The sequence below is a fragment of the Liolophura sinensis genome, chromosome 3 (assembly GCF_032854445.1).
Source record: "Liolophura sinensis isolate JHLJ2023 chromosome 3, CUHK_Ljap_v2, whole genome shotgun sequence".
NCBI lineage: Eukaryota > Metazoa > Mollusca > Polyplacophora > Chitonida > Chitonidae > Liolophura > Liolophura sinensis.
This window is the reverse complement of record NC_088297.1, coordinates 10,467,919-10,486,678: the sequence shown is the minus strand read 5'-3', so window position 1 is coordinate 10,486,678 and position 18,760 is coordinate 10,467,919. Positions and strand designations below refer to the sequence as shown.

Here is an 18,760-nt window from a genome sequence, read left to right as displayed (position 1 = left end):
ATGAGTACACAGCCAGCCTGTGTCAGATAATGGACTAGCTTGCTGATGTAAATCCGCAGCTGAAATTAAAAGATTTGGATTTAAACAAGCTACCTCATTGGTCAAGGGTCCGACAGTCAGAGAGTTCTAGTACTCTGACAGAGCAAGCAAGGGACATCCCTTTCATTTCTATTTATTTACTGAATTCTTTTTTTTTCACTTATACGATGGCGATCAGTTTCATGGGTGGACGAAACAGGAGTGGCCCAGGGCAAACCAGTGACAACCTTTCCCAATGTGATGTACATGTAGAGATGTTACACCGTATTGATGGAAGGCAAGTGGTCTTCAACCTCTTACTGTCACCAAGGACAAGCAGCGAGGATAGGGAATTCTACAAATTCCAGGTCCAAGGCCGGATTTGAACCAGCACCACGCAAGTCCTCAGAACTAAAAGCGCACGCGCCATTAAACACAAACCACGGCCTACGTCCCCTTTCATTTAAAGACTCGAAGACTACTTTCACATTTTCTTGGAAAATAAAGTACATTTGTATAAGTAGAAGTATTTCTATTATTATTAAAAAAAGAAGAACACACACAATATATTTTTATTAAATGACTTATGCGAACATTATGTGAAAAGATGGAGAAATAAATTACACATACCTTGATATAAAAACAGAACTCTGACAAATAGTATATGGAAAATTTTTAATCATCTACATACATCATATGTAGTCAAAGTCTTTTTCTTTCAACGCTCAGCAATAGACACTGAAGTTGCGCTACGTACAAATACAACCGTGATGCCCGAGAGCACTCTGATGTGGGTCGTGACTTCAGTTTTCACATGTGCTAAAATGAGCTACATTGTGGGATGCCATCTAAAGCAAAACAAATGAATTAAAAAAAAAAATAGGGAAGATGAACACTATGACTTGGTATGAAAAACAAAATATTGGTTATTTTCCATTTACTTACAAAAAAAAAAGGAAATACCAAAGGAAACAAAAACTGTGACGCATTCTTTATAATTGTAACATACAGGGAAACACTAGGGATTTAAGTACATACCTTCAGCTAAGGGATTCTTTCACAGAATTTCGAGACAGCAGTTGTTATTTTCACGGTTTCCCATCAGGAAGTTTCATTTAACAACCAAAACAAAACACAAAATACGATGCTAATCTGGATCATGGCATGTGTCACATTCATATTGTCTAATTCAATGAACATGTATCTATGACCATTCTAACAATGTTCCCAAAATACCATCATTTCATCAGGCAAATTCCTGTTCAGTGTCATTTTTTTAATTTTTTTTTTACACAATAAATATATAAACATAAACGGAACATCAAGAATTAAGGCTGTGCACCGTTTTTTTCTTTACCCCTTTCCTCACCCCTCACCCCCGGGAGTACTACTTTAGTATCTCTGGAACAATTCACTTCAAATCCTACATATTCATCCAATCTGTTGTTGGGGAAGAGTGCTTTAAGTCACTTACTGTGAACAACCGGCCTCTAACGGCCTTGTTTCCAACCTTGTTTTTTGTACTTTGATCTAGATCGTGCCACTCGGCTGATTGTGAATTAGCTGTCGTGTGGAAAAATGCTTAAAAATCGTACTAAGTAACCTGTACCAAACAAATGTATTATTTTATTTGGTACATACAATCTACATATATGAGTGATACAACTGACAAAAGGGTCACCACATTTCAACCAATCAAAACCATCAAACACCGTATCTGCTGCCTCTAGTCATATGACAGCTACTGACCAATCATGTTCCAGCTATTCTTAGAATCAGTAACCAGTATTTCTTGTCCACATCAGTTTAATATACACCACACAAGATGTCACCCACATACACTCCATGTGACAGAAATTTTATACAAACCTTGATACATTTTCATTAACATTATATTGAAAATTACAGATGCTGAAATGTAATTCAGCATTGCCATCAAAGCAAAAGGAGAAAATCTACTACATTCAAGAGAAAATAAAGAAAAAAAAAATGTCACAAACTAACAGTCACATCATTACCCATATCATCTGCCCATAATACACTGCAAGGTGAAGCATATTTACAAAATGATAAATTGTCAGTAATTTTCTGTTTTCATACAGATAATTTTATATATATATATTTTTTTAAGAATCTGCGTGAAATCACAACTCTGTTTTCTTCCCTTTATCATCAGCATCATCTAAGTCATCCAAATCTACATCACTGAGATCTATATCGTCTTCAACTTCCAACTGAAACACAAAAAGTGTGAAATGGAAATAAAATTCAGGGCATTTTAATATCCAAGAAAAGTCTGGAATTTGAATTGCTGCTTTTATTTTCAATGTCAAACAGGTCCATATCTTTTACAAAAATTGAATGTTCTCATCCCAAACAGTGACACAGTGACCACGCATAAAGAAATGTTATAAAATGAAAACCCAAATTGATATTGAAATCCAATAGTGTGAAAACTTAACATTTCATCAGTAAACCATCACATTATTGTTCAATTTATTCGTTAATTTTAATGCAGATTGATTTGTTTAAAAGTCCAAATGTTTTCTGAAAATAAAATGGCTATAAATACGCCTCTGTCAGACCAGTGATCTGCAGTGCCCAGAGGAAGCCGCAGTGCCCAGAGGAAGCCGCAGTGCACAGAGGAAACTGCAGTGCACAGCAGGAAACCACTGCTCTTCACCAGGTACATGTAACAGACAAGTCTTGCCTGGACTCGACACAGGGAAACTGACTAAAGCCAGATTTGATTTATTTATATATATATTTGCCTGCTGTTTAATGCCATGATTAAGAACTTAGATGATGGCGTCTGGTTTATGTGTGGAGAAAGACGGAAGATGAATTAAACACAGCAATCTCATTGGTCAGCAACAGATCGACAGCAACAAGAACAACATTTTAGCCCAACAAGCCTTGACCCCCATACATGATTTCATAGTGAGGACTTCCCCTCTCCTTATAATCTGTGCATCAGAGGCCGGTTGTTCAAAAGCGTATTAAAAGTTAAGACTGGCTTAAATTTTAAAGTTAAGCCAGGTTTAAATCTTAATATGTCTTGGCCCAATACAAAACTAATGGAACTTTAGTCCAGATTAAAGTTAATACTGGGCTTAACTACTTTTGAGCAACTGGCCCCAGGAGACAAGGTTTTCACATGAACGGAATCTTGTCACTCACCACTCCGTCTTTGCCGTCCCATGGTTCTGTCTTGACTACTGTGGGTAGTTTGGCGTTCTTCAGTGGAGCGGTAGACCCCCGACCAAATGACAAATCCCTGAAACAAACAACACTCACCAGTAAACACCAGTTTTACAACCAAGAATAAGGCTGTGGTACAAATATAACCACGCTCAGCAAACATACATATGCAATTACACCATTAACATTGTACAATCGGGTACCGGCAGATTAACCTCTCACAAAAGGTAGTGCTACTGTGATAGATTACTTGCACCTCGCAAGTCTTTGTGAGGTTAGCTGAAAAGAACAAATTCTTCTGCGCAATACATGTGGCGGGCTGCGGTTTCATCTGTGATGTATTTGGTCTACCCAAGTCGTCTTGAAAAAGAGAAGTATATTAAATCCAAGATGCATGAGGTCATGTTGTAAAGCTGTGGTGAAGGGGATGTAACTCTGTACATGTACCTGGGCTCCTAGGAACTCGTGGGTGTAGGGGGCCGGAAAGGTGAAGAGAATTGTGGGTTGAGGAATCATGTGCTTCAGTTCTCTTTTGTGTCTTGGTGTGGCCACATGTGCCTGTGTTTGTAGCGGATTTGTGTGAATGAATATACGTGTTGGAACAGGAACTCCGTGTTGTGGACTCGTTTATCAGACGCTGCAGTGGAATGGCCAGCATCAATGAAATGACATAACACATCCCACTTAGGATTGCTGCCGGTATCTCATTCATAGTGTAAAATGACTTCACCTGATTTAATTTTACGTACATTTTTACGTATGTGACCTTCAGCCATATTAATATCTTTGGAATATTTTATCAATATAATAAAGATAAGATAAATGATATCTTGGGCAATACGTTGTATTTATTGCAGTAGATGAACATCTTCATCTGACTGACTGACCTGAGAAACTCGCTAAAGCCTTGTTCACTGAATGATCCCCTGAGCACAATTTAGAATCTGACTGACTTACATGAGAAACTTGCTAAAGCCTTGTTCACTGAATGATCCCCTGAGCACAATTTAGAATCTGACTGACTTACCTGAGAAACTCATTAAGGCCTTGTTCACTGAATGATCCCTTGAGCAGGGCAAATTTAGCTTTCCTAGAGTTGACAGCAGCCATAGCCTGGAAATAAACATCACGATGAAATGTGATAGGTACATTGTACATCCTTAGCTATATTGAAAAATGTGTGCACACTGCCAAATGGTAAATGTTGATACCTTCCTGATATACAAGGGGTTTTGTCAAATTTTTTAAGTTCAGTTGAAAGGTCAAATTCACAAAAGCTCCTCCAATAGACAAATGTTTTACGCCGTACTCAAGAATATTTCACTTATACGACAGCGGTCAGCATTATGACGGGTGGAAACCGGGCAGAGCCCGGGGGAAACACACGACAATCCGCAGGTTGCTGAAGACCTTCCCACACATGGCCGGAGAGGAAACCAGCATGAGCTGATAGATAGATATATTAAAAAGAGAAAACACATGTAGGTAAAGGGTGGTAGTCAATACATTCTGGTTTCTGGTATAATAATCAGTATACGCAGCTTTTTATGTCACATTATGTACCGTTTCATACTCAGATGATAAACTGACAATACATTAAAACGCTTCCAAACAGACTGAAAACGTGTCTTAAAAATGCAAAAATAAGGAATTCAGCATATTTATCTTGCAGACAAGACAAAAGGGTATCATAAAAATAGTCTTATATATTCCGGATCTTACAAAAAACAAGAAAAGAAAACCAAAAAAACACTAAAAAAAAATGATTAAAAAAGAGTCAAACTACAACAACAAACTTACTGGGTAACCGAATCCCCCAATGCCCAGAGATTCCTCCAAGTCCATCTGAGATCCGGCCTCTGCCCACACCCACCTGAAACCAGAGTCAAACAGGGGTCAGAGGTCACCATAAGGTTAAAGGTCGCCATCAAGGTAAAATACAGAGCAGTTACTTTATATGGTCATTTATTTGTTTAATGTCATACACAAACATTTTTCACTGATACAATGGCGGTCAGTTTTATGGGTGGAGGAAACTGAAGCATCTGACGCAATCCACAGATCTTTAGGCAAACTTTCCCATGTGCGAAGTACAAATGTGTACACAAGATCGTTTGAAGATAAGCATCGTCATATTGTCACCAAGGCCCTACAAACAGCCAGGCCTGAAGACAAATTTCCCACACAAGGTCGCAGAGGCAACAATTATACTGATGAAAAAAAAAAATCCTTAATGCCTTTTTACACCTCTCACTGCAAACACCTCAAACAAAAAGCATCAAAATTGTGAGAACCAGAGTTGTCCCCACTGTCCACCAAGTGTTCCAACTGCAAATGAAGGATCATGGACAATGATTTGATCTATTTTCTCTGCTTATCAAGCGGAGGTTGACACTTTTTATCTTCTCTGGTGGGCATGAGCAAAGAATGCTTCACAAAAAAGCCAACAATAGTAAAAAACATCTACATTTTTGTCAGCGTGTACTCGAGCAAAAAATTTAAACAAAAAATTATGTAAGGACTTGGATGAAAGTTTATGCAGAGCTTGTAAGCCATGGTTGGCTTACAAGCGCAGGAAATTTATACATGGACATTTCTTGGGTGCTTTGCTGTACATTTATCTTATTCAGGGCTTCATGCCACATTCCAGAATCTTACATTTACCTTATTCAGGGCTTAGTGCCACATTCCAGAATCTTACATTTATCTTATTCAGGGCTTAGTGCCACATTCCAGGATCTTACAATTACCTTATTCAAGGCTTCATGTCATATTCCAGAATCTTACATTTACCTTATTCAGGGCTTAGTGCCACATTCCAGAATCTTACATTTATCTTATTCAAGGCTTAGTGCCACATTCCAGAATCTTACATTTACCTTATTCAGGGCTTCGTGCCACATTCCAGAATCTTACATTTACCTTATTCAGGGCTTAGTGCCACATTCCAGAATCTTACATTTATCTTATTCAGGGCTTAGTGCCACATTCCAGGATCTTACAATTACCTTATTCAAGGCTTCATGTCATATTCCAGAATCTTACATTTACCTTATTCAGGGCTTAGTGCCACATTCCAGAATCTTACATTTACCTTATTCAGGGCTTCGTGCCACATTCCAGAATCTTACATTTATCTTATTCAGGGCTTAGTGCCACATTCCAGAATCTTACATTTATCTTATTCAAGGCTTAGTGCCACATTCCAGAATCTTACATTTACCTTATTCAGGGCTTAGTGCCACATTCCAGAATCTTACATTTACCTTATTCAGGGCTTAGTGCCACATTCCAGGATCTTACAATTACCTTATTCAAGGCTTCATGTCATATTCCAGAATCTTACATTTACCTTATTCAGGGCTTAGTGCCACATTCCAGAATCTTACATTTATCTTATTCAAGGCTTAGTGCCACATTCCAGAATCTTACATTTACCTTATTCAGGGCTTAGTGCCACATTCCAGAATCTTACATTTATCTTATTCAGGGCTTCATGCCACATTCCAGAATCTTACATTTATCTTATTCAGGGCTTAGTGCCACATTCCAGAATCTTACATTTATCTTTTTCAGGGCTTAGTGCCACATCCCAGCATCTTACATTTATCTTTTTCAGGGCTTAGTACCACATTCCAGAATCTTACATTTATCTTATTCAGGGCTTCATGCCACTTTCCAGAATCTTACGTTTATCTTATTCAGGGCTTCGTGCCACTTTCCAGAATCTTACATTTATCTTATTCAGGACTTAGTGCCGCATTCCAGAATCTTACATTTATTTTTTACACAGCTTAGTGCTGCATTCCAGAATCTTACATTAACCTCATTTAGGGCTTAGTGCCACATTCCAGAATCTTACATTTATCTTATTCAGAGCTTAGTGCCACATTCCAGAATCTGACATTTACTTCACAGCCATCAGGTTTGTGTTGGTGCAAAAATAGTCTGAGAAAAAAGCCACCCTCTTACCCCCACATCTTCTTCTTGTATTTGGCTCCAAGCTGTGTCAGAAGGTCGATATAATCCTTCCTGCATTTTGATTGGCAGTCCAGGATGTGAGGTAACACAGCAATCACGCACAACTGGTGTTCATCACAGGCATCTGTCAGAGTCTTCTGTTCCGTTAGCTGTAACAAAGAATCAACAGGTAAAGTTTGTGCTTAATCACAACCTAAATTGTCAAATTTTTTTCTTTTAAACATTTTTTTCCCCCATACCTTCCCCACCCCACTTCAAATGTAGTTGTGTCTTCGTGAAAATATCTCCCAAGAATCTGATCCCACATTGCCATTACAAGTTTACAACTTCCACCTTTAGGACTTTACACTTTAATTTCACATTTCCTCATGAAAGATCTTTGCAAAGCACAAAACACATCCCCCATCCTTTCCCACCACCGCTCTTCTCTGTCATTATCATCACTGCAAAGACTTTTCACAAAGTTCTCCATCCGAGACAACTGATTGGCTCTACTAGACAAATGCACTCTCTCTTGTTTTAGGATTGGTCAGTGATTTGGCAATCTGTCAATCAATGTTTGCTACACATAGTATATAGATTCAGGAGGACATTTTCTTCACAATGTGAGACTCAACAACGAGCTACACAGAAGATTCCAATGACAGAGGAACGCATCGTTTTCTTCTGTGATGTTGCAGTGCGTGTGTACTTCATATATGTGTTATGAGTACTCATACACGCTGATAATTGTGAAGTAATAAAGGGAAAAATTAATGAGTTCACAGCTTTGGACCGTCTTAATACAGGCGGGTAGGAGTTTTACGAGTTCCCTATCGAATACTGCGAATGGTTTGAACAATGTACCAGACAATCTGATAAACCTGATTTCAGAAAAATATTTCAGTAAAAAAGTTTACAAGATCTTTGTATATTTGTAAAAGACATTTAAGGAGAATTAAGAATTAGAAAACTTTCTCCATATCAATTCATCAGTCAGTTATTAGTATTAAATCCAAAATAATATAGCCAACCAGGCTGGTAGTAAGCAAGGAGACTGTTACCTGTATGATCTCTGGGGGAGGGACATTCTCAGCAGCCAAGTCCTCACCCTGACGCACAATGTCAGAGGCAGTTCTCCCTCCCTGGTAATCCTCAGCTGAACCATCCTTCACCCCCGCAGGGAAGATCTTAATTGTTGGGAATCCTTGAATCTAAACAAGGTAGACAACTTTTACATGAAAGCATTTCTGTGTGAAAAGGCATGGAGACCCAAGCCATACTGGTGACAGGCCACCAGTCTGCAGTGAACTTGATGTAAGACTACATGAAAATTTACAGCTGACCATTCATTGACAGCAATGCTTCAAAAACAAATTTTAGAAATTCCCTGTCTGAGAATGGCACCGAAACCAAATCTTGCGTGTCTTGGTGATAGGAAGGCAAGCACCTTAATAGTATGACCCTCTACCAGGCATTACATGCAGAAATAGAAGAAACAGAAATTAACATATTTGTGTTTTTTTTTTTCCTTTTTTGGTCGGCAACACTATTAATTTCATTTTCTTCATTTTTTGTGTGCGTAATTAATAATTGTTAATTTAGTAACAATTTGAAGTAAAACTTTCATTATTCTAAACAAGAATCTGAAATAGCCTTTTAAATCAAACAAGCATTCTCTTCTTCTGTTTTTGAGGAAAACAACTTCTGGCTGATTAATTCAACATAGATTTACAACACATAATAGCAGAAAATCTGGTATCCGTCCAATGTTCATTACTTGATTTAAATCTTGGAAGCTAAACGAATACTTACCCCGTATCTGCCAGCTGTGACAGTATGAACTGTGGCATCCAGGGCACCTAGTTTCACTTTCCCTTTCAGCTCAGTGGCTGCCTGTTCCCAATGAGGAGCAAGATTCTTACAGTGACCACACCAGGGGGCGAAGAATTCCACCATCCAGATGTCTGTACTGTCCAGAACAAGCTTCTGGAAGTTTGAGTCGGTCAGCTCAATAACGTCAGCCGGGTCACTCTTCTATCAACAGAGGTCAAGACACAGGTGAGAAAACAAGAAAGTATTTGAAAGTAAAAAAGAATTCCACCATCCTTCACACGCTTCTGGATGTCAGTCAGCTCAATCACATCAGCAGAGTCGCTCGTTTGTAAACAGAGGTCAAGAACATTGCACTTATACAGGTAAACATAGATGAGAAACATCAAAACATGAACATGAAATTTAAACCTGTGAAGGAATTGCATTGACTGGATTTTTGCTGATTTACTGTATGTTTTGCCAAAAATCTCTGGTAGAGCCTCTTCAAATCATGGTTCCATCCTCCACTAAATATGACAAAAACCACTGGAGTCATGGCCAAGTTTCATGGTAGCTTATGAAAACTGTATCATACTAACCCTCCCCCAACGTAAGCACCTCACTCCCCTCTCTCTTACCTTGCCACTACCCCCGCCTGAACCTCCACTCTTACTTCCGCCTTTCCCTGACACTCTCTGCATCACCATTGCTCTGGCCTGGTTAAGAGCTTGCTCAATGATGTCTTTGCTCTGACGCCCACCTATAGCAAAAAAGTTTCAATTTGAGATCTTCACAAGGTTGAATGACAGACTGACCAAGACATCTTGTGAGTTCTCTCCCTTTAGGGCAACTAGTGCTTTGACCAGTGAGGCTCCATGCTAGACTCAAGATGCAGCTGTGGAGTTTGGTCAAAAGGTTGTTGGGTACCTGCCACTTTATGATGGTTTTGCCTTACCCTACAATCATACTATCATCGGCCTATCTAGTCATTCTTTACTCTATCAACCAGTGATAAAAATAGATACATCCTGTGTTAAAACAGCTTTTGTGACCCAGTTATCAGAGAGCCAATCAAATGGCAGAAATGCCCAGGAGAGTGAAAATCCATACACAAAATATTACTGATCAGTTTACGTCATGTGATCCAATTAAAAGTTGACAGACTCCATGTTAGAGCCGATATGAATAGAGAAATGTCAACATTGAATTACTGAATTGAAATGCAAATTTTTGAGATGACTGGTCAGGCAAAAACTGCCAATTTGAAGAAAGATAGCATGTTTGCCGACTGGCAATGGGAAGTCACCGTCCTTTCACCTTGTCAATCAATTCAAGGTCAAGACAACAACAACAACAGCAACAGCTAATCGACCAGTTCGTCCAAAATGTTAGAAGACTATTATAATGCTGCTATAATATTCCTACCAGTGAGCAAGTGGATAAACATACTGCCAGTGGGTTTCCAGCGGTAAGTGTGATGGGTAATTTAGTCCGGGACATAAATGCAGCAGTCTGGGTGTCCAGTCGCATTTCATTAGATGGACATTTCCTGGATATGCCTGAGGTAGGATCAACATGACATTGTACACAATGTCAACATGAGTTAAAGAAGAAGAAAATTTAAAAACATGACACTACAGGCTGAAAAGAGCACGTTTTTTTTCTATCTGGTGGTGCCTGCTGCATGATTTTGCGATTTTTCCTCACCATACATGTAAAGCCTGAAAACGGCAAAGCTGGCATAAAGCGATGAGTTCATTGCGTCCTCCATCTTTCATACCCTGTAAGTTATGCTGGGGGTGTGTTGCCTTTCAGCCAATGAGTTTCTGCCGGCTTGTTCGTGTGAACTTGGAACCTACGTCCAACATTCCAGTGTCCCGATTGTCAAGCGGAAAACGAACTGTACTGTTTGTACAGTTCGAAGAGTTCTACCGGAAATGTACAAACTGCACTTCGACGGTTTCCGACGGCAATTCTCCTCCTAACACAGAAGACTTCAGGACTAATTCTTAGGCAAAATGGAGTCACCCACAGTGGATGTTGGCAATGACTTTATTTATAATTTATCAACTTGAGGCACATATTAGAATTTTTTTCATGGCATGCACCTGCGAGGAAATGCATACTCTTTTCAATGGTATTTGATAGGTATTTTCATTTTCTTCTCCTTTAACACATATTTCACTCCCTTCCCAACCACTCCATGAACTACTTACCGTTGTAAGCTTCAGGTTTGTATTTGTCCGCTCCAAAGACTTTAATAGTGGGGAATCCCTGGACACCATACTGACCACCCAGTGTCCTGTGCTCGTCTGCGTTGACTGCTCCTACCTTGACCACACCCTACAAAACAGGAAAAGAAATGAGATGATGTGAAACGTTCGTAGGGCTACTTCTCTGTTTTAACACAGCAGTATTTACGCTTAGATCAAACTACTGTGTCTCCAAACTTTTTAAACTCATTTTAGAATCTGATTTCTTACCTTTAATGCTGTAGCAGCTTTTTTCCATTCTGGTTCCAAATTTTTACAGTGACCACACCTGCAAAGGTGAAGATGACATGAACAATTACAGGGCAATTAATGGTAAAGGGTAGTTTTTAACATTTGGCAAAGGAACAGATTGGGGTCTAGTGGCCTAGCGGCTAGAGTGATAGCCCAACACAGCAACCCAGGAGCTTCTCACGAATGCGTTTGCTATGAGTATGATTGCACATGGAAGATCTACACAAAAGTGGATGGTTGTTGATTTCTCCTGGGTTTTGCCTGGCTCCCTCTCGCCATAATACTGGCTGTCATGGCATACGTGACATATTCTTGAATACAGCTTAAAATTCATTTATCTGATCGGTGTTTTACGCCGTACTCAAGAATATTTCACTTATACGACGGCGGTCAGCATTATGATGGGAGGAAACCCACCACTATCTGCATACAGCTTAAAATACCAATCAAATAAATAAATAAATGATGGTCTCATCATATTTGTGGGCGCCACTGGCTGATTGGTCTAGACAGTCATCCTGGACTCTCAGGTAGCTGGTTCTAACCAAAAATGTTCTCTGCCATATTTCAGCGCTAGAATCTGTATACCCAGAAAACGTAATCCTAAAGCAATGATAATCCTGTTTCTAATGGCCTTTGTAAGATATACAAACACCCAAAAGCTTAAATTTGTTATGTAAAGCAGTTATGTAACACTTGATCAGGGATTTTGATCTACCATGAAGATTGCGGATAATAAAAACTCTTTCCACATCCAGATATATCAATACCAATAAGATCCATAATATGCAGGGTGTTCAAAAAAGAACAAGCAGCAGGCTGAAGACAGCTGTCTACTGCCGTCCCTGTAGCTGCCTATTTTGAATATTCCTACTATATAAATCAACAGTAATCATCACATAATTACTTTCAATTCAGTCGGCTACTTTCGAACTCTGACCTCCTTCTCCAATTCTAAATGAAAACCCTGGGTATGCATTATAATAAAAGATCAAGGTTAACAAAACTACTCCATCCACACTCGCCCAGTCTACCCATTTTCGATACATGTTTGTATAAAGCAACCCGAAATAATGTAACCACTAAGGAGTAGAGCATGAATATATTTATAAATATTCATGAGTTTGCCCATGAATGACAGCTGACTGACTGATTTTGTCCATAACAATCAGAATGTCTTCATGTCAATGACAACCTCAATGTATCCCTTTTTAGACACGTCACGTTCACCAAAACTGAACTGTTGCACCAGATGACTAACTGCTGTATTTGACGTGAAGTTTGGTATTTAATAATGCCCCTTTCAGAAGCACAGAGGCCTTGAAGAAAAGGTTGTAGCAAACTGGGCAGAGCTCGGAGGAAATCCACAACCATCTGCAGGTTTCTGACTGACCATTTCATAAGTGACATACGACTGGAGATGAAGCCAGCATGAGCTGGAGTTGAACTCACAATGATTGTCTTGATGAGAGGCTCATGAGTCATTGTGTGTGTTAGCATGCTAACCACTTGGTTATGAAGGTCCCCATGTACTGAGTAAAACTCTGAGCAAAACATAAAATAAAGCATTCACACTCAGAAACAACACTGAATGAAACCATTACCAGGGGACATAACTTGAACATAGTTCATGTGATGTAATATTCTGCTTCTCAATGGGCATTTTCTTCAAACTGTCAGGACTGACATGTGAACACGAGTCTGTCTATCTGATAACACAAAATCATGCTCTAAAACATGATTTTGTCTTTTGGAATTTCACACCACATACACCATGTAGTTCCTGTCCACTTACCATGGGGCGTAAAACTCCACCAGCCACAGTTCATCGCTCATCACCACTGTCTTGTGGAAATTGTTTGGCGTCAGTTCAATGACATCATCACTAGGTCCGTAGTCAGCCAACGCTGCTGCGGAGAACAGCGTCACTGTTGTCACACAATACACTGAAATGGGCAAAAGAATGGATTTTGAGTGAATGAGTGAGCTCTTAGGGTTCAACATTATACTTAACAAGTTTTCAGTCATATAATGAATCCTTGTAATGGAATGGATTTTGAGCAATGAGTGAAATATTATCATCACTCCTCGAATATTTGTCGACCTAAACACTGAACAAGACTGCTGTCAACATATTTGCTGTTATCACTGTAGTCAGCATTATTTTGGTCACATCATGATCAGGCTAGCTTCAATGTAGGCATATTTACAGTACTGTGTTGCTGCCTCACTGGAATGCCACGCACATGTACATGTACATGACACCCAACCTGACACCTTATCTAGACTGAGCACACTGAGTGAGCCCAACAGTCGTTTAGTGTTTCACCTTATCATCTACTCACCTCTATGGTACCTGTACCACAACAGTAGTATCAGAACTATCGGGCCGGGTGGGGGTAGGGGGGTGGGGTGTATATATTCCATTTGAAAGAAGTGAACAACGAATACATCAGATCTACAGCAATTACATGTACATGCAAATAACATTACACAAGCAAAACAGCTCCGAGATATTCCATAAACGTTTCATACCATAATTCTTCAAATTTTTTTGCATGTTTGCCAGGTGTTTATTCAAGCATACTTTGAAAGCATTATTCTTCAGTGCAGACTGATAAATTTTACTTTCTGTGAAGCCCTGAAACTGGCCAATCCAACCCATATATTTTGTCTACAAAATCACTTTAGAAATGTGCACAAATCGCACTGAAGGTTGCTCTTTAATATGCGAAAAAGTTAAGTAATTTGGGTCCCAGTAAGTAAAACGACTCTAAAACAGCACCATTAGAACCCATACAAAATTACAAACCTTTATTTACAAAATGAAACAGCTGGAAGCAAATGTATAAAATTCCAATAACTATGGAATTCAACTATACATATTAAAATTGCTAGATACAGATCCATAAAAAGCTTAAATAATCTTGGAAAAAGGATTTTAAAAGATTTTTTTTTTTACACCTATAGTGTTATAAAATACAGCGGCTGGAGCATGTGACCAAATACATACAATTTCAATAAACCCTGAATATATACACATTAAAATAGCTACAGCAGACACAGGTGCAATAAAAAAGTTGATAAAATTTAAACTGCTGAATGCAACCACAACCCGTTATTAAAACTTATTTTATATTACACAAGGTAAGTATATGTAGATAAGCACCTGTCAAACCTCTCAAACATGTGTCATTGGTATGATCACTCCATCTTTGAATTCATAAGTGGAGAGGGAAGAGAGGGAAGACCAATCAAAATCTGACACATCAAAAAAATGCACAGATGTAGCCCCGTGGATGATAACAGCCAATAACTATGTTCAGTGAACCATGAACCAGTTTACTTATCCTCCTTTGTTCTGCATCTCTGAAGGCAATACCTGGTTAATGTATATGTATATACAGAATACCCCCCCCCCCCCCCCCCCCGTTCAAACTTGTTCACAGTTCAAATTTGTCAAACACACTGACACTGACTGAACAAGTTAATCTGGTCAGAGTCACAGTATTCTCAGCTTGCCTGGAGATGGAAAAAGGCTCAAGGAAAAAGGCGCATGGCTACAGAGCTTTAAATTTCAGCTCATGTGACAGGAAGGACATTCACTCAAGTAGCTCAACAGAAAAGGTGTTATCAGAGTAATCTGACATTTGTTTTATTTATTTATTTATTTGATTGGCGTTTTACGCCATACTCAAGAAGATTTCACTTCTATGACGGCGGCCAGCATTATGGTGGGAGGAAACCGCGCAGAACCAGGGGGAAACCGCAGGTTGCTGAAAGATCTACATTTGTTTCAACTTTCTTGGATAATACCATTTTTAAAAACACTGAAAACAGTGATTCAGAGGCAGATGTTGGGGAGAAGGGGGCGGAACTAGATTATACTTGTACTCTTTATAATGGAAAATTGGGACTATCTCACAAACTTTCGCATATCTCAGTTTGTTCAAAAAGCTGCAGTACTGGTCAACAAGAATAGAAGATGTATTTCTTGGTTACTGTGGGTCTAGTTTATAGTAAATGTACTTGGTCTTAGGAACAAAAAAGTTCGAAGCTCATTAAATACCACCAAATTCATTTTTTGAACAATGAAGGTCTACAGGTCTCTTAGAAAATCTGCAGGACTAAATCAGATGTCACTAAAATTTTTAATTTCTGAAGAGCAAAGTATTACTTCTGTCTTCTAGTACTACAACCTTCGGTTCAATATTTGTTAGTTACTTACAGTGCAAAGGTAACAAATATCACGATATTATACCCTGAAAATAATTAAACAGCATGACATTATCTTGCAACAAATATTATTCTGACTGGGGCAGACAGTCCAGCACAGGACAAAACTGTCCTGTAAATTAATAACATTGTGACATATGAATAGCTGGAAGATTTGTCATTATGTCCTGTGCCAACTTCAACATCATTTCCTGGCTTGTTGTCTGAGCAAAGGTAGAGGAATGTAGGACTAATTCACTTCCTTCAAACTACTGCACTGGGTACACTTATAAGAGAAGAACACGACTATCTTTTACTTCGACTTCCCAAGTTCTCATCTTGTGTACTGTATCAACACATTTTGGACCTGGCGGCTGAAGATAACGATCATTCCAATATGGCTAACATAGCCAAAACCGAACTTTTCAACTTTTTTTTTTATCTTTACGCACAAATAGAAACAGGATTTTTGAGCTCAATGCCCCGAAATAAAAAGAAAAATTAATTCCGTCTCAAAGAAATATTTGTTGATATATCTATGGTTCTTCCAATATACTTAACAAAATTATTTGACGAGCGCAACTAAACGCGAAAACTGGAATGTCAGTGATGACGTTTTCGAAATGCTTTACCAGAAAAGTAATGTTTGTGAGAATAAATATGACCCAAAACTGAAATTCTGCAGTCCTAATGTGGAGAGGATGTAGAGCTACAAATCCCCTATCCATTTTAAATAATGTTCCTTCTTTAAGGTTAACTAAGCAGAGGGCTTAAAATAAAAACGTGGCAACCGGCGTGCCGACACTTTGCCTTTAAGCCGGTTTCAGTTTCTCTGAAAATCGGACGGGGGAGTTGAACTTGAGCTCGGCTGTCAAAACTTTACGCACGATTTACTGCCGATGTTGACACGATCAAACACTCACCAAAATTTATCATCTTCGTCTGCTCTATTTCCCACGTCACAGCAATCAACAATCCCCTCTCTGTTGGCTATCTAACCTGTGCTGTCTCCAGTCGCAGCTGATCTTAGGAAAGTTGTGTACAAAACATCAAATTATCAGCGACCACGTTTTACCAACTGTACCGGGCGTGTACAATTTTGATTGGACGAAAATTTAACACGCATGGCGATTGGCATACTTCCGCGGAAATCAAGGGGAGATCATGTCCATGGAACTGTGCGGTTACCTCCCCCTAGACAATGGTGATCTGACACTGCAATGTCACAGAAGAAAACGATGCGTTCTACTGCCATAGACCATCTTCGCTGCTTGTTATCGAATCTCCCATTGGGCGTGACGGCACTCATAGCTATCTTTTAGTTGTCTACAAAACGAACATAATTTCAGATATCAAAAGATGGCCCACAATATTTTTTGGCCAGAATCTGTCTCATTTCCTTTTTTTAACTTGTCGGCTATAATTCAACTCTTTGTAAAATTAATCATACTTTAATATTATGAAAATTAGTCCTTAGTGACACTTAAGACGTGACACGTTGGACGTCCATATTATTACAAGGACAGTCAAGTCATAATTATCCACAAACACCACATATTAAAAAGCTTGCACCACTACCGGAATAATACAATCTTATGAAATTGTTTTTTTTTTATCTGTTAAGAATAAGAATCTGTTTGATCTCACGACGGTATAGCTTCAGAGTTCGATGTTAAAAATTCCCTTACAACTAAAAAAAAATATAACAATAACAACAACAACAAAAAAGCAGCGACTAGGAAACAAACTAAAAACACCCCCAAGAAAACAAAAAACAACAACAAAGAAACAACAATTAGAAAACAAACTAAAAAATCCCCCCCCCCAAAAAAAACAAAAACATAGGCTACACACAAAAAAAAACAGTAACAGTGTTATCTTTCTTCAGAAATACTAGTAGGCCTACAGGGCCTGTTGATAAAAGTGGAGTTTGTTCTGACCGCACGGGACAGTGCAATAATAACACAGACTACTCATCTCCACGCAAGCTTTCAAGGAGTTTAACATAAATTAGGAAACAATTTTACCTGCAATTTCTTTGTAATAAAACGGACGTCCAACATATCAATGTGTAGAGCTGTAGTCTTACGTATCATTGATGAAAGGCAAGTTTGGTAACGAGTAAGAGTAACTTATTCAGTCAATTGTATATAACCGAAAAGTCACACAGACTACAGTATAGGCGTACCGTACATCGATCACCGGCCTCTCCCCTCCTGATAACCAGTGTTACCAGGGAATAATGCATAGATAGCTTACATGGAAGTAATGTGACGAAGCCTTAGTCTGACGCAACATTTATGTCCGATTTAGAAGTCAAGAATTCACTTGTTAGCTTACATCTAACATTACACTTACACAACCTAGATAGATATAGCGCGTATATAGAGGATAATGACACGGTACTGGTACTTATCCTCTTACACTGAGCGCCGATCAAACTAACAATTGTTAACTTATTTATTTATATAGCTTTATTTAGTTTTTATTTAGGTGTTTATAACGCTATACTCAATATATGTATGTATTTCGCATGTTCTTGGGCGACGATCCGTTTCATGGGTAGAGAAACGGTATATGTTTGTTAAAAACAGAATTTGAGGAGCCTAGGAATTAGGAACGCTATTAAATAAACCTATAGATGTATCTGTTATTCACCATGCCCATGCCTATTTCTACTGTATGTAAGCGCTATTCTTAACTGATACGTGTAAATGAAATAACATGAAGTCAACAGACGACCAGAAAGTAATTATAACACACAAATCTTGTAGGACACATGCATTCCTACGGCCCTCAAAGATCAACAAAACGGACTAGTGCAATGCAATCAAGGTTAACGTGTAGTCACTACATAAGAACGGTTGAAGTTTCCATTTCATATGACCGCAATAGACGGGAGGTGTGGATGGATTCGACCATGCATAAGTCTAGATTCAGTCAGCTTAAAACCATGAAATATACCATCATTTTAATTTGTCACTTCGGTGTCGACTTGAGATGGACGGATTCCCCTTATGGACATTTCCCCCTATGAACTATTCCCC

The 18,760-nt window shown here is 38.8% G+C and overlaps 1 protein-coding gene across 1 annotated transcript; it reads right to left on the bottom strand.

Annotated features, from left to right (window-relative positions):
* Positions 1–1,289: 1,289 nt before the first annotated feature.
* Positions 1,290–16,766, bottom strand: LOC135463605 (protein disulfide-isomerase A6-like). Its single transcript, XM_064740935.1, has 12 exons — positions 16,637–16,766; positions 13,294–13,444; positions 11,478–11,535; positions 11,211–11,337; positions 9,633–9,754; positions 8,995–9,216; positions 8,244–8,393; positions 7,192–7,349; positions 5,020–5,092; positions 4,247–4,332; positions 3,199–3,295; positions 1,290–2,252 (listed from the first exon to the last, which is right to left on the bottom strand). The coding sequence occupies exons 1-12, from the start codon at positions 16,647–16,649 to the stop codon at positions 2,163–2,165; spliced, it is 1,347 nt and encodes a 448-aa protein (XP_064597005.1). The 5' UTR covers positions 16,650–16,766; the 3' UTR covers positions 1,290–2,162.
* Positions 16,767–18,760: the final 1,994 nt, after the last annotated feature.